The 17,202-nt window shown below is 50.4% G+C and overlaps 1 protein-coding gene across 5 annotated transcripts in view; it reads right to left on the minus strand.

Annotated features, from left to right (window-relative positions):
• Nucleotides 1–13,987: 13,987 nt before the first annotated feature.
• LOC310742147 (putative E3 ubiquitin-protein ligase HERC3) overlaps nt 13,988–17,202 on the minus strand; it is a 51,352-nt gene continuing 48,137 nt past the window's right edge. For all 5 annotated transcript variants that reach the window (XR_014538418.1, XM_083571097.1, XM_083571095.1 and 2 more), the window contains exon 25: nt 13,988–16,035. Coding sequence is in view for 4 of the 5 variants with exons in the window: in XM_083571097.1 (XP_083427223.1) it covers nt 15,827–16,035 (209 nt within the window). In the remaining variant the exon portion in view is untranslated. The remainder of the gene's footprint in view (nt 16,036–17,202) is intronic.

Below are 17,202 nucleotides of genomic sequence, written 5' to 3' on the forward strand. Positions count from 1 at the left end.
TCAACCTCTGCGAGAGAAAAAGTGGCCCCTGCTTTGCAGACAGAAGGTTCCAGTTCTGTACATCTCCAATTAAATGGATTGAAGCCAACTGTATTGGAGCGGGGAATCTCTGCCGAGTCACCGGAGAACCACCAGTAACCAAAGTCCATATTGTGCCAAATGGACCAGTTAATGCCAAGTAACAAAAGAAGGCAAGGGAACAAATCCTTGAAAACAGCTGGGTTTATTAAAGCCCCACACATTTGAAAAATACCCTTTTCCTGCTCCAGAGACAACCTCCTAGAACCAGGCCGTTGAAGACAAGCTGCAAAATTAAGTCTGCAAAGCTGTATCTGATGAGAAGTATTTCATCATGCAGATGGTTGCCTTTGATTTAAAAACCTCTGGCAGCTTCTAATTAATCCCAAAGTTTTCTTAATCCTAGAACAAACAAGTGGTGCCAGATCTCTGTGACATTCCTGTGCCCCCCCCCCCCCGCAGGAAAGTAGCACATTGGCATCCGGATTAAATTTTCTGTCAAGAACTTAAAATTGACAGAGGAGAAGTATGGCCCTTTGAGAACCCCCTTTGCTGAAACGATGGATGTCTCTTTTGGTATAGGTGGGTATGAACAACATAAAAAAGCTGCTTTATAATAGGTCAAATAATTTGTCCAGCTCAGAATTCTCTACCTTCTCTCAGCAGTAGCTCTCCACAGATCCCAGAAACTGCTCCCTGGCCCTTTTTAATTGGAATGTTGCGGATCCTGAGAGTTTCTACATGAAAAGGAGATTCTCTTCCAACAAGCTATGGTCCCTCCCTGAACATTTTGGAAGTTCTGCCTCTCCTCACTCCCTGCTTCTAAAGGCAAACAAAAAATAGTGGATTGGTACAAGTGGACGCGGGTGGCGCTGTGGGTTAAACCACATAGCCTAGGACTTGTCGATCAGAAGGTCGGCAGTTTGAATCCCTGCGACAGGGTGAGCTCCCGTTGCTCGGTCCCTACTCCTGCCAACCTAGCAGTTCGAAAGCACGTCAAAGTGCAAGTAGATAAATAGGTACCACTCCGGCAGAAAGGTAAATGGCGTTTCCGTGCACTGCTCTGGTTCACCAGAAGTGGCTTAGTCATGCTGGCCACATGACTTGGAAGCTGTACGCCAGCTCCCTCAGCCAATAAAGCGAGATGCGCGCCACAACCCCAGAGTCAGTCACGACAGGACCTAATGGTCACGGGTCCCTTTACCTTTACCTTACAAGACCTAATGTATATAAAAACACTTAACTGACCACCACTATCAAATCCTCGCTCATTACAGCTGCAAAAAAGGAGTGTGTTTTCCAGCCCATATTTTGAAGCCATGATCATGGGTGAGGGGATCCTATTCTCAGCTGGTAAGGATTTGGATAAACATAATTTGGGTAGTTTTCAGTCCCACATCATTTACTAGACGGTAGCAATATCATTTGTGGGCAAACCTCACGAGCTTTTGTCTTGGTGGGTTAGAAGCCTCAGCTGTTCATTTTGGCATGTTTTTTGTAGAGGTGTGTGTGTATATATATATATATATGTGATGGGATGGTGAGCTGCTTGTGCGTAAAATCCTGATCCCTCAGAGCTTGGCTAAGTTCCCAAACCTCTGTCTGTGATGGAGCTCCTTAAGCATGGCTCCATCAATCGCTCGTTGAATCGGACAGTGGGCGTTTACGGAATTTCTTCCAGCATAAAAGCTCCTTGACGGAAACGCGTCTTCTGGACTCTCGGCGTGACAGTTTCCGCCGAGGAGTGGGTGTGCCTACGGGAGGTCCTGAAACCTCTCCACTGTTCCCGCTTGAAGTATCTCTGAGCTCTCCCTCCGACTCACTTTCCCTTGTAACTCCACTTCTCCCCCTGCTGGTCCCCTCCTCCGCTGAGTGGTCTCTCTCACCCTCCATGAGCCCTTTCACCTCCTTCGTCTCAGATGACAGTTCCCTGACATCCACCTCCCCTCTAGGGCCCCCTTCACCCCCTTCCCTCCCCTCCTCTGCGGGAGGCGAGGGAGCAAAACCCCTGAAGGAACCTCCCTCATCTTCCGAAGTTTCGAACACTTCCCTCCACCTTTTGCTGTTCCCGGTTTCCAAGTACTCCTCCTCCTCGGAGTCTGTACCCTCTTCCAACTCCGATTCCCTGAATCCCTCCAGTTCCTCCTCATCGTCGGTGGTGCCAAAGTACTCCCTCCGGAACCTCGCTACTGGTTGAGGTTTCCTGGGGAACCTTTGGTGGAACGTTTCGATCAAGACCTCGTCATGGACCTCCTCTGCCTTCACCCAGGTGTTTTCCGACTCCGGTTCCCCTTCCCACGCGACCAAATACTCCACCTGATTACCCTTCCACCTGGAGTCGATGATTTCTGCCACATAGTTGCGGCTTTCCCTTTCTTCTATGGCTGGCCCCCGTGTGGATACCCCTTCACCTTCCCCCCTGTATGGTGACAGTAATGACCTGTGGAATACTGGGTGCAGTTTCATGTGGTTCGGTAACCGGAGTCTGAAAGCCACTGGGTTGACCTGTTGGATGACCTCAAATGGTCCCAATCTTTTGGGTCTCAATTTCTTGCAACTACCCTTGAACGGCAACCCTTGGGTTGATAGCCAGACCCGACTCCCCACCCTAATTGTTTCACCTTCCCTTCTGCTCTTGTCTGCCTGCCTCTTATATTCTTCTTTGGCCCTTTCTAAGTTGTGTTGGAGTTGACGATGGATCGCTTCCATTTCTTCTACAAAAAGTTCAGCGGCCGGAACACTCCATCTCTCTCCTCCTTCCCCTGGAAACGCCCTGGGGTGGCACCCATAATTAGCCATAAAGGGGCTCATCCCGGTGGACACATTCTCTGCATTATTGTAAGCAAATTCCGCTAGTGCCAACTTTTCGACCCAATCGTTTTCTCTGTCATTGACATAACACCTCAGGTATTGTTGAAGGATACCGTTTGCCCTCTCCGCCTGCCCATTGGTCTCAGGGTGCCTGGCAGTCGTAAAGTTGACCTCTACGTGCAACAAGCTCATAAGCTTCCTCCAGAATCTGGACGTGAACTGTTTCCCTCTGTCGGAAACCAGCCTCAAGGGGGCGCCATGCAGCCTAAAAATATGTTCTACAAACAATTTTGCTGTCTCTTCCGCCGTGACTGCATGTGAGCAAGCTACAAAGTGACCCATCTTAGTTAACTGGTCTACTACGACTAGTATGGGGGTTTTCCCCTGGGATTTGGGCAGATCAGTCATAAAATCTATCGACACCGCCTCCCACGGTCGTTCTGGTGTGGGTAACGGTTCTAAATACCCCGCTGGCGCCCGCCTTTCTCCTTTGGCTCTCTGGCATTGGTCACACCTTCTCACATACTCCCGTACATCCTCCCTCACCTTGGGCCACCAAAACTCCCTGGTCACCAACCACATGGTCTTGTGTTGCCCAAAATGCCCCGCTGTGGGATTGTCGTGCAGCTGTTTGAGTACTCTCCCCCTCAATTCCCCTTCAGGTATATATAGCGCCCCTTTGTAATACAATGCCCCGTTTCTTTCTTCAAAACCTCCGGGGTCTTCTCCCTCTCCCCTTAAACCTCTGAGCTTATCCTGGGCGTACTCATCATTTACCGTTCCCTCTACCAGTTCTCTTTGCCCCACCCAGGCCGCACCACACACCCAGTGGTCCTCTGGGATAATATGTCTCTCTTCTGGCGCTCCCTCCCCCTCCAAATATTCAGGTTTGCGAGAGAGAGCGTCCGCTCTGATGTTTTCTGGACCTGGCACATAGCGGATTTCAAAATGGAATTTGGAGAACTCCTGGGCCCATCTCACTTGTCGTTGGTTGAGCACTCGTGCCGTTCTCCAATACTCCAAATTCTTGTGGTCCGTACATACTTGTACCTTATGCTGTGCACCAATTAGTAAGTGTCTCCATCTCCGGAACGCTTCGTGAATGGCGAGTAGTTCTCGGTCATATACCGTGTAGTTCCTCTCGGATTTGTTCAGCTTACGCGAAAAGAAGGCACACGGTCTCCATTCCGACTTATTGCTCCCTGGCTGAAGCAACACCGCCCCCACCGCCCGGTCTGAGGCATCAGTTTCCACTCTCATGGGTTTTTGTAAATCCACATGCAGGAGCTGTTCTTCCGAAGCGAATGCCTTTTTCAATTCCTCAAAAGCGTGCTCCGCCTCCGCCGTCCAAACGAATTTCTTCTTGCTGCTCAGACAGTCCGTGATGGGAGCCGTTAAGTGGGCAAAGTTCTTGATGAATTTACGGTAAAAGTTCCCAAACCCTAAGAACCTTTGCACATCTTTTTTCGTTTTTGGTGTCTTCCATTCCAGCACCGCCTGTACCTTGCTTGGATCCATGGCTAATCCCTTGTCTGATAGGCGGTACCCCAGGAATTCCACCTCCTTGGCGTGGAACTGACACTTCTCCAATTTCACCCACAACTGGTTTGCTTGCAGCTGGCTCAGCACTTCCCTGACATCCTTTACATGCTGCTCCTCATTCTCTGAATATATCAGCACGTCATCGAGAAAGGCCACGCAATTCTTGTAGAGCAAAGGTCCCAGTACATGGTTCATGAACGATTGAAAACAGGCGGAGCCTGCTTGTAATCCAAAGGGCATAACGAGATATTCGAAAGCCCCTAGGGGGGTGAACATCGTTGTCTTCCATTCATCCCCCTTCTTTATTCGTATCAGGTTGTACGCTCCTCTCAGGTCCAGTTTCGTGAATATCTTTCCCTTCCTCACCCTGGTCAAAATGTCATCAATTCTGGGCATGGGGAAAGTCACTGGTTCTGACACGGCATTCAGCCGCCGGTAGTCCACGATCAATCTCGGTTTATCCGTGTTTTTTTTGTCCACAAAAAACACTGGGCTGCCCCCCACCGCTCTGGACTCTCTGATGAAACCTCTCTTCAGGTTTTTGTCAATAAACTCCCTCAACTCCTGCATTTCCCTGTCTGACATGGCGTACAGCTTGCCCACGGGGAGCTGGGCCCCAGGGACCAGGTTAATTTGGCAGTCAAAGTCTCTATGCGGTGGTAGTTTATCTGCTTCCCTTTCGCTGAAGACCTTGCTCAGGTCAGCGTATTGTTTGGGCACCTTCCCTTTGTCCGCCACTTCCATCCCTGCTGGAGAGGCTTTTGCCCCTTCTGGCACCTTTCCCTCTTTGCAGTGTTCCAGGCAATGTGCTGACCCAAAGGAGACCACTCTCTGATGCCAGCCCACTAGCGGGTCATGCAACGCTAGCCAGCTCATTCCCAAAATGACTGGCGCCCCTCCCAGGGTGGCTACATTGAATGCTATCCTTTCAGTGTGCCTTGCCACCCTCATAACCATTGGGACGGTCTGTAGGCTAACTTCTCCCCCCAACAGCTCCCTCCCATCGATCGTGGTGACCTGCAGGGGGTTGCTTAAAGGGAGTGTCTGTATCTGGTGTTCAGCTGCAAACTCCTTGCTCATAAAATTACAGGAGCTGCCTGAGTCCAACAGCGCCTTGGTCTTTAGTGGGTATCCGTTTGCCAGCTCTAGCAGCACCTCTATTACTAGAGCTGGTCTTGGAGGTTCCGGAGTGGGCACTTTTACTGCTCCTTGGCCTGTCTGCAGTGCCCTGACAGCGGCAGACAGGCGCTGGCTTTTACTGGCTCCTGGACTTCCTCCTCCTTCCCCCCAACAGCTCCCGCCATCCCTTGCCATTCCTTTCTTTGTGGGCAGACTCTGGCAAAGTGACCTGGCTGCTGGCAGAGGTAACATTTCTTGGCGCTCTTTCCCTCCTTCTTCCTCCCTTCACTGGGATTTGAAACTGCGCGCGCGCGCGCTGTTCCAACTTCCATCGGCTCTCCGGGCGGGAAACTGGGTTCTGGAATCTCTGGAATGCGGAAATCCCTCCAACGCTCTCCTTTCCCCTCCCGCTTCTCCAAGGCTCTTGCCTCCTGGCGCGCTCCAATGGTCAACGCTGATTTGGTCAGCTGGTCCATAGACTCCGCCCTGGGCGCCCGGGAAAGTTCGTCTTTCACCGCCGAAGAAAGCCCCTCTTCAAAGAGCATTTGAATGGGTTCCGCCGATAGGTCCCACCCCAATTTATGTATCAACATTGTAAACTCAGTCCAGTACTCACGAACCGATCGGCTCCCCTGTTTGCAAGCCATCAATTGTCTGCGCACCAGTCCCTGTTCAATCTCGCTGGAAAACATCAAATCCATGGCGCGAAAAAACTTCCTCGCGTCCTTCAGCATGTCACTATTCCCTGCCATCAGGGGCCGGACCCAGTCTCTCGCCCCTCCTTCGAGATGGCCAATCACAAATGCCACTCGCGATGCCTCATCGGGAAAGTCGTTAAACTGCAGTTCAAGAGCATACTGCATCTCTGTCCTAAAGGCTTGGTAGTTCCTGGGGTCCCCCCCAAACTTCTGCACCATTCCTGGCATCTTTCTTGCTAGTGTAGCGCCTTTTGCCTTTTCTGCATCCTGCGCCCTCCTTTCTTCTAGCCTCGCCGTTTGCATTGCTAGCTGGAGTTCCAAAACTCTGCACCTTTCTTCCAGAGTTGGACCTTCTCCAGCTCCTGCTGCTCCTCCGGCTCCAGCTGGGTTGCTCATGATGCCTCTCTGCACAAGCTGCTTTCAGGGACTGTCCGATTGCTGTGATGGGATGGTGAGCTGCTTGTGCGTAAAATCCTGATCCCTCAGAGCTTGGCTAAGTTCCCAAACCTCTGTCTGTGATGGAGCTCCTTAAGCATGGCTCCATCAATCGCTCGTTGAATCGGACAGTGGGCGTTTACGGAATTTCTTCCAGCATAAAAGCTCCTTGACGGAAACGCGTCTTCTGGACTCTCGGCGTGACAGTTTCCGCCGAGGAGTGGGTGTGCCTACGGGAGGTCCTGAAACCTCTCCACTGTTCCCGCTTGAAGTATCTCTGAGCTCTCCCTCCGACTCACTTTCCCTTGTAACTCCACTTCTCCCCCTGCTGGTCCCCTCCTCCGCTGAGTGGTCTCTCTCACCCTCCATGAGCCCTTTCACCTCCTTCGTCTCAGATGACAGTTCCCTGACAATATATATATATGCATGCTTTAGAACTAACATCTGTGTTTCAGGTGCGACTGAAACTTTCCTGGAATAACACAGCAAACGCCACTAATGCTTTCTAAAGCGAGTCCCCTGCCCTGCTCTACAAATCATATCAGGAGGGGGTATTATGAGGAACAGGAGAAGGCGTTGCTTTCGCTGATATTGTGTTGCTTCCCAGCACTGGAATGTAAGCAGGAACAGAGTTCAACCTACACTGGAACTTCCCTTAATGCCAGCAAATTGCACGCTAGCTCTGGGATTAGTCGCACTAAAACCAGCTTTGGGAAATGGCCAGAAACCATGTGAGAAGTCACTTTCTGGTTGTTTACCCATTTTCAAACACACGCCCAACCGTTCATCAAGCTAGAAACATGAGGGCCTTTCATGACAAACATGAATCTCCCCAGCTATCCAGTCCGTGGTCCTCACACAAACTTTAATTGTGGATTGTTTTTGTTACGTATTTTGTGTTCTCATTTTGTATTTTTATGTTGTGAACCAGCCTGTAATCTTCAGATGAAGGGTGGGTATACAAATTTCATAAAGAACAATCAGTGCTATTTTTCTAGAAAAAGAGGTGCCTGAACTCACAAATGCCTCCCTTGTTCTCTTAGAATGGCAATGGCGCCCACCCTGAGGTGCCGTAACTGAGTGCCGGTGAGTTCTGGCTGGGGGGCGGGGAGCCCTGATAACAAAAATAGTAATACAGTGGTACCTCGTTGTGATGGGATGGTGAGCTGCTTGTGCGTAAAATCCTGATCCCTCAGAGTTCGGCTAAGTTCCCAAACCTCTGTCTGTGATGGAGCTCCTTAAGCATGGCTCCATCAATCGCTCGTAGAATCGGACAGTGGGCGTTTACGGAACTTCTTCCAGCATAAAAGCTCCTTAACGGAAACGCGTCTTCTGGACTCTCGGCGTGACAGTTTCCGCCGAGGAGTGGGTGTCCCTACGGGAGGTCCTGAAACCTCCCCACTGTTCTCGCTTGAAGTGTCTCTGAGCCCTCCCTCCGACTCACTTTCCCTTGGAACTCCACTTCTCCCCCTGCTGGTCCCCTCCTCCGCTGAGTGGTCTCTCTCACCCTCCATGAGCCCTTTCACCTCCTTCATCTCAGATGACAGTTCCCTGACATCCACCTCCCCTCCAGGGCCCCCTTCACCCCCTTCCCTCCCCTCCTCTGCGGGAGGCGAGGGAGCAAAACCCCTGAAGGAACCTCCCTCATCTTCCGAAGTTTCGAACACTTCCCTCCACCTTTTGCTGTTTCCGGTTTCCAAGTACTCCTCCTCCTCGGAGTCTGTACCTCCTTCCAACTCCGATTCCCTGAATCCCTCCAGTTCCTCCTCATCGTCGGTGGTGCCAAAGTACTCCCTCCGGAACCTCGCTACTGGCTGAGGTTTCCTGGGGAACCTTTGGTGGAACGTTTCGATCAAGATCTCGTCATGGACCTCCTCTGCCTTCACCCAGGTGTTTTCCGACTCCGGTTCCCCTTCCCACGCGACCAAATACTCCACCTGATTACCCTTCCACCTGGAGTCGATGATTTCCGCCACATAGTTGCGGCTTTCCCTTTCTTCTATGGCTGGCCCCCGTGTGGATACCCCTTCACCTTCCCCCCTGTATGGTGACAGTAATGACCTGTGGAATACCGGGTGCAGTTTCATGTGGTTCGGTAACCGGAGTCTGAAAACCACTGGGTTGACCTGTTGGATGACCTCAAATGGTCCCAATCTTTTGGGTCTCAATTTCTTGCAACCCCCCTTGAACGGCAATCCTTGGGTTGATAGCCAGACCCGACTCCCCACCCTAATTGTTTCGCCTTCCCTTCTGCTCTTGTCTGCCTGCCTCTTATATTCTTCTTTGGCCCTTTCTAAGTTGTGTTGGAGTTGACGATGGATTGCTTCCATTTCTTCTACAAAAAGTTCAGCGGCCGGAACACTCCATCTCTCTCCTCCTTCCCCTGGAAACGCCCTGGGGTGGCACCCATAATTAGCCAAAAAGGGGCTCATCCCGGTGGACACATTCTCTGCATTATTGTAAGCAAATTCCGCTAGTGCCAACTTTTCGACCCAATCGTTTTCTCTGTCATTGACATAACACCTCAGGTATTGTTGAAGGATACCGTTTGCCCTCTCCGCCTGCCCATTGGTCTCAGGGTGCCTGGCAGTCGAAAAGTTGACCTCTACGTGCAACAAGCTCATAAGCTTCCTCCAGAATCTGGACGTGAACTGTTTCCCTCTGTCGGAAACCAGCCTCAAGGGGGCGCCATGCAGCCTAAAAATATGTTCTACAAACAATTTCGCTGTCTCTTCCGCCGTGACTGCATGTGAGCAAGCTACAAAGTGACCCATCTTAGTTAACAGGTCTACTACGACTAGTATGGCGGTTTTCCCCTGGGATTTGGGCAGATCAGTCATAAAATCTATCGACACCGCCTCCCACGGTCGTTCTGGTGTGGGTAACGGTTCTAATAACCCCGCTGGTGCCCGCCTTTCTCCTTTGGCTCTCTGGCATTGGTCACACCTTCTCACATACTCCCGCACATCCTCCCTCACCTTGGGCCACCAAAACTCCCTGGTCACCAACCACATGGTCTTGTGTTGCCCAAAATGCCCCGCTGTGGGATTGTCGTGCAGCTGTTTGAGTACTCTCCCCCTCAATTCCCCTTCGGGTATATATAGCGCCCCTTTGTAATACAATGCCCCGTTTCTTTCTTCAAAACCTCCGGGGTCTTCTCCCTCTCTCCTTAAACCTCTGAGCTTATCCTGGGCGTACTCATCATTTACCGTTCCCTCTACCAGTTCTCTTTGCCCCACCCAGGCCGCACCACACACCCAGTGGTCCTCTGGGATAATATGTCTCTCTTCTGGCGCTCCCTCCCCCTCCAAATATTCAGGTTTGCGAGAGAGAGCGTCCGCTCTGATGTTTTCTGGACCTGGCACATAGCAGATTTCAAAATGGAATTTGGAGAACTCCTGGGCCCATCTCACTTGTCGTTGGTTGAGCACTCGTGCCGTTCTCCAATACTCCAAATTCTTGTGGTCCGTACACACTTGCACCTTATGCTGTGCGCCAATTAGTAAGTGTCTCCATCTCCGGAACGCTTCGTGAATGGCGAGTAGTTCTCGGTCATATACCGTGTAGTTCCTCTCGGATTTGTTCAGCTTACGCGAAAAGAAGGCACACGGTCTCCATTCCGACTTATTGCTCCCTGGCTGAAGCAGCACCGCCCCCACCGCCCGGTCTGAGGCATCAGTTTCCACTCTCATGGGTTTTTGTAAATCCACCTGCAGGAGCTGTTCTTCCGAAGCGAATGCCTTTTTCAATTCCTCAAAAGCGTGCTCCGCCTCCGCCGTCCAAACGAATTTCTTCTTGCTGCTTAGACAGTCCGTGATGGGAGCCGTTAAGTGGGCAAAGTTCTTGATGAATTTACGGTAAAAGTTCCCAAACCCTAAGAACCTTTGCACATCTTTTTTCGTTTTCGGTGTCTTCCATTCCAGCACCGCCTGGACCTTGCCTGGATCCATGGCTAATCCCTTGTCTGATAAGCGGTACCCCAGGAATTCCACCTCCTTGGTGTGGAACTGACACTTCTCCAATTTCACCCACAACTGGTTTGCTTGCAGCTGGCTCAGCACTTCCCTGACATCCTTTACATGCTGCTCCTCATTCTCTGAATATATCAGCACGTCATCGAGGAAGGCCACGCAATTCTTGTAGAGCAAAGGTCCCAGTACATGGTTCATGAGCGATTGAAAACAGGCGGAGCCTGCTTGTAATCCAAAGGGCATAACGAGATATTCGAAAGCCCCTAGGGGGGTGAACATCGTTGTCTTCCATTCATCCCCCTTCTTTATTCGTATCAGGTTGTAAGCTCCTCTCAGGTCCAGTTTCGTGAATATCTTTCCCTTCCTCACCCTGGTCAAAATGTCATCAATTCTGGGCATGGGGAAAGTCACTGGTTCTGACACGGCATTCAGCCGCCGGTAGTCCACGATCAATCTCGGTTTATCCGTGTGTTTTTTGTCCACAAAAAACACTGGGCTGCCCCCCACCGCTCTGGACTCTCTGATGAAACCTCTCTTCAGGTTTTTGTCAATAAACTCCCTCAACTCCTGCATTTCCCTGTCTGACATGGCGTACAGCTTGCCCACGGGGAGCTGGGCCCCAGGGACCAGGTTAATTTGGCAGTCAAAGTCTCTATGCGGTGGTAGTTTATCTGCTTCCCTTTCGCTGAAGACCTTGCTCAGGTCAGCGTATTGTTTGGGCACCTTCCCTTTGTCCGCCACTTCCATCCCTGCTAGGGAGGCTTTTGCCCCTTCTGGCACCTTCCCCTCTTTGCAGTGTTCCAGGCAATGTGCTGACCCAAAGGAGACCACTCTCTGATGCCAGCCCACCAACGGGTCATGCAACGCTAGCCAGCTCATTCCCAAAATGACTGGCGCCCCTCCCAGGGTGGCTACATTGAACGCTATCCTTTCGGTGTGCTTTGCCACCCTCATAACCATTGGGACGGTCTGTAGGCTAACTTCTCCCCCCAACAGCTCCCTCCCATCGATCGTGGTGACCTGCAGGGGGTTGCTTAAAGGGAGTGTCTGTATCTGGTGTTCAGCTGCAAACTCCTTGCTCATAAAATTACAGGAGCTGCCTGAGTCCAACAGCGCCTTGGTCTTCAGTGGGTATCCGTTTGCCAGCTCTAGCCACACCTCTATTACTAGGGCTGGTCTTGGAGGTTCCGGAGTGGGCACTTTTACTGCTCCTTGGCCTGTCTGCAGTGCCCTGACAGTGGCAGACAGGCGTTGGCTTTTACTGGCTCCCGGACTTCCTCCTCCTTCCCCCCAACAGCTCCCGCCATCCCTTGCCATTCCTCTCTTTGCGGGCAGACTCTGGCAAAGTGACCTGGCTGTTGGCAGAGATAACATTTCTTGGCGCTCTTTCCCTCCTTCTTCCTCCCTTCACTGGGATTTGAAACTGCGCGCGCGCGCGCTGTTCCAACCTCCATCGGCTCTCCGGGCGGGAAACTTGGTTCTGGAATCTCTGGAATGCGGAAATCCCTCCAACGCTCTCCTTTCCCCTCCCGCTTCTCCAAGGCTCTTGCCTCCTGGCGCGCTCCAATGGTCAGCGCTGATTTGGTCAGCTGGTCCATAGACTCCGCCCTGGGCGCCCGGGAAAGTTCGTCTTTCACCGCCGAAGAAAGCCCCTCTTCAAAGAGCATTTGAATGGGTTCCGCCGATAGGTCCCACCCCAATTTATGTATCAACATTGTAAACTCAGTCCAGTACTCACGAACCGATCGGCTCCCCTGTTTGCAAGCCATCAATTGTCTGCGCACCAGTCCCTGTTCAATCTCGCTGGAAAACATCAAATCCATGGCGCGAAAAAACTTCCTCGCGTCCTTCAGCATGTCACTATTCCCTGCCATCAGGGGCCGGACCCAGTCTCTCGCCCCTCCTTCGAGATGGCCAATCACAAACGCCACTCGCGATGCCTCATCGGGAAAGTCGTTAAACTGCAGTTCGAGAGCATACTGCATCTCTGTCCTAAAGGCTTGGTAGTTCCTGGGGTCCCCCCCAAACTTCTGCACCATTCCTGGCATCTTTCTTGCTAGTGTAGCGCCTCTTGCCTTTTCTGCATCCTGCGCCCTCCTTTCTTCTAGCCTCGCCGTTTGCATTGCTAGCTGGAGTTCCAACACTCTGTACCTTTCTTCCAGACTTGGACTTTCTCCAGCTCCTGCTGCTCCTCCGGCTCCGGCTGGGTTGCTCATGATGCCTCTCTGCACAAGCTGCTTTCAGAGACTGTCCGATTGCTGTGATGGGATGATGAGCTGCTTGTGCGTAAAATCCTGATCCCTCAGAGTTCGGCTAAGTTCCCAAACCTCTGTCTGTGATGGAGCTCCTTAAGCATGGCTCCATCAATCGCTCGTAGAATCGGACAGTGGGCGTTTACGGAACTTCTTCCAGCATAAAAGCTCCTTAACGGAAACGCGTCTTCTGGACTCTCGGCGTGACAGTTTCCGCCGAGGAGTGGGTGTCCCTACGGGAGGTCCTGAAACCTCCCCACTGTTCTCGCTTGAAGTGTCTCTGAGCCCTCCCTCCGACTCACTTTCCCTTGGAACTCCACTTCTCCCCCTGCTGGTCCCCTCCTCCGCTGAGTGGTCTCTCTCACCCTCCATGAGCCCTTTCACCTCCTTCGTCTCAGATGACAGTTCCCTGACACTCGTGTTAAGAACTTAATTCATTCTGGAGGTCCGTTCTTAACCTGAAACTGTTCTTAACCTGAGGTACCACTTTAGCTAATGGGGACTCCCACTGCCACCGCCCCGTGATTTTCTCATCCTGAAGCAAAGTTCTTAACCCGAGGTACTATTTCTGGGTTAGTGGAGTCTGTAACCTGAAGCATCTGTAACCTGAGGTACCACTGTATTATTTATCTTCCCCTTATACTAGCAAACAGGATGGAAGAATGATTAGGAGAGAGGACATTAACAAGTCCCATTGCTTCTGTTATCGAAAGTTTGAACAGAGCGGGGAATAAAGCCATCTGAATTTGCCATAGGTTGTGAATAGTTCGGTGGATTTCATGATTTCATAAATCGAAATAGCTATAGGCCTGAACCATTTTGTTGTTTCCAGGACTTCCCCCGCCCCCAAAAAAGCTGGATGTTTCTGGGATGTTTATGTCCATGTGGCTTGGGCCTATGTGCCATGAATGACCTTTACCTGCACAGGCAAGTGTTGTAACATGGATCTATGGTAGGTGCGCAGGAATAGCTGCAAGCACTGGTTGGCTGTGATGTTTCTCCATACGTCCAAGCCTTGTCCAATCCTGAGACTTTCTGGTTCAAGCACATCATTATAGAGCATAGTTCTATAACCACCCAGTTATAGAACTCATTCTGAAGCAGGGTCAAGAATTTCCTTTGTTCTTAGGTGAAAACACGCTTGAAGGAAACATTACATTTATTGCATAATACTGGGCTATGTACACACATAGAAAATAAACATCTGATAGAGCTGTATTTAACGCTGTAGTAGAAAGAGGCTGACTGGCTACCCAAGTAGCAAATCAGAGTGTTAATTCCTTTTCTTAAAATAAAATAAAAATCCCCTGATACCTTCACAGCTTTTTCATCAGAAGGTGCAAAATACGGTTTCGATGCTACGATTAAGCGAAGGATAGACAAATACCGAGGCCCCAATCCAACCCAAGAAGACTGTGATTCAACGCCAAATTCGACATGGCATCCTATGGGGCACAATGCCACTTGGGACTGCCAACAGAGAGTGGAGGGTCGAATCCCCCCATCCCCTGTGGTCCAGCTGGCTTGGCCCATGTCAGCCGAGCAAAGTCAAAGGTCAAATCAAGTTTGGCACAGAGTCCCCACGATAACAGCCAAGTTGTGACCACCACTCCTCGCAGAACTTGAAAGGTCATAAACAACCAGCTTTAGCAGGACCCAGGCCACCTTGTTATATAAATAAATCCATTCTCCAGGATCACAAGTTCAGATTAACAATGGACCTTGGAAGAGAGGAGAGTGCTCATCATGACATCTATGGTGGGTATGGGTTCTTCTGGGGTAGGGGGTCAAGAGGTAGGGGGCTAGAAACTGCTTCATCAGCTTCTCTGTGTAAATGTATGACAGGGCCCTGCATTTCTCCATAGAAGACAAGAGATAGTAACATCCAGTTCAGAAATAGGGGACCTGTGGACCTCCAGATGTTGCCGGACTCACTGTCCCATCATCCCTGACCACTGGGCCAGGCTGGCTGGGGCTGATGGGAGTTGGAGTCCATCCAATATCTGGAGAGCCATGGAAATCCCATCCCTGATGGGGCAGGATGGTGGCTGCTGCCCACCCTTGGGCTGAAGGTGGGAAAGGGCTTCTGTACTACCTTGCAAAAGACCCCCAAGTGCAGAGACAGTGGGGGGTGGGAAGGGAGACATGGGGTGTGTTTTGCGGAGGAATTGCTGTGAGAATCCCATCACTGAAAGGGTGGGGGGCAGGGAATCATCACTGTATTTCAACACACACACACAGCTGTTAAAAAACACCCAACAGCATAAAATATCAAATAATTCAGGTAGGCCACCTAGGTCTTCATAAGCATTGCTCATACATGCAGGGCCCTGAAATTCTTCTGGTAACACAGAAGGCAGTAAAATTACCCCTCCTCCCATTTTTTTGTAGACAATGGGAAACAGGGAGTAGAATACGTTAGGAAATTCAACTCATAAACCCTTCATTCCTGCCCAAACATTCACAAACTAATCATCTGTGTGTTAAATTATCCATTTCTTAGCTCCCTGGTACTGCTGAATACCCAAGGAGCACGCTTGTTTTACCACAGAAATTACCTGTGATTGGAAAGGTGTTAGGGAACCCGTATGTGTGGAGACAAGGAAAGCTTTCACACAGCTTTATATTTCCAAACTGTGAAGAGACATCTCAAAATATTGAAGGTATTTTAAACAAGAGGACGGGCAAGGAAGGGAAGAAAAAGGCATCTAACAGCCAGTAGGACGAAAGACGACGTGTCAACAGATTTTTGTTTTTGAAAAGTAGTAAAGTAAAAATCCTGAGGAACGTTGACCAGACTTCACGGGGGGGGGGGGGGGGCGGGTGTCCTTGATCCTATGCTCTTCCCTTCTCTCCTCCCCGCACCAACCCACCCTCCCTATCTCAAGGAGTATCTTTATCCCATTTCCCTTACAAAAATAAAAACAAGACAGTATTTCCTTTCTATACAAGAATTGTCTGTGTTGGGGGCGGCTTCCCCTTAGGCCAAGCTGAAGCCCTCATAGTGGTCGATGGCTTGAGTGAGTCTCGTGCTCAGGATTTCTTTGCTGCTATACTTGGGGAGGTCGAGAAGGTTGTAGCAGGTGTGCGCCACCGGCAAGTACTGCTCCCCGCTGGAGGTGGACTGGATCACGATGCGCAAACTCGACATGCCGTAGATGGGGATCCGGTCGCTGCCGGTCAGAAACACTGGAAGGGGGAACATAAACGCATCAGCGGAGCCCTGAAGAGGCCATCCTGTTCTCCCAAGTGGCCAAACAGATGATATGGAACCTGAGGACAATAGCTTTTGAGGGCCCCAGCCTTCGAAGGCATCCTAGATCAGGCAGTGGAAGCTCACCCATCCCAAGCACGTATTATTCTAGTTACAGGTAGATATTGGTCTACCGTAGTCGAAACAAAATAAAATAAAAATAAAAAATTCCTTCCAGTAGCACCTTAGAGACCAACTAAGTTAGTTATTGGTATGAGATAAGGCCTAAGATATAAAATAAATGTTCATAAATGTATCGGGCAAACACCTACGTAAATATATAAACCACATGTCTAAAACAATACAGTAAAACAGTCCTAAAGCCATTTTGACTCTTGCAGTGACCTCAAATATTCCTCTGCAGTTTGGCTGGAAATGGGGAAAGCCTCCGCATTGTCTCTGTGCTCACAAACCCTGCCTTAAGGGCACATTTGGGTATGAATAGGGTGAGCCTGTGACCTGGACTCAGGAATGAGTAGACTGCCCCCTTCTGTGATGTATGTATGATGTATTGGGGGGGGGTCTTGAGCTACAGGGTGCAAATTCAAAAGTTTATACAGTATAAGGGCTTGCGCACCATTGTTCTGGGTTCCTCCTCCCTCCTGTGTGTGGGGTGAGCACCCTGTTGCAACAGTTTAATAAAGATCAGGCTTACTAGCCGTTTTGCTTCTCGATATTCTCTGGTTGGCCTCTGTTGTTTTTTCCTACCGATAGAGAACCTACATAAGTACTCTATATGAGCTCTTGGGTACCCCATAAGGGAAAAGGAGCATTTTTTCTTATAACAATTCCCTTTTAAAAATACCAACACTCCTCCCTCATCTCATTCTTTCTGCTTCCTGAACAAGTTAAGAAATAGATGAAAACTATTCTGTTTCGGTGGGCCTGTTCAGGCACAATATTTGGTGTTAAGGTAAAGGTAAAGGGACCCCTGACCATTAGGTCCAGTCGTGACCGACTCTGGGGTTGTGGAGCTTATCTCGCTTTACTGGCCGAGGGAGGCAGCGTACAGCTTCCGGGTCATATGGCCAGCATGTCTAAGCTGCTTCTGGCGAACCAGAGCAGCGCACAGAAACGCTATTTACCTTCCTTCCCGCCGGAGT

The sequence above is a fragment of the Podarcis filfolensis genome (genome assembly GCF_964270895.1).
Source record: "Podarcis filfolensis genome assembly, chromosome: 9".
NCBI lineage: Eukaryota > Metazoa > Chordata > Lepidosauria > Squamata > Lacertidae > Podarcis > Podarcis filfolensis.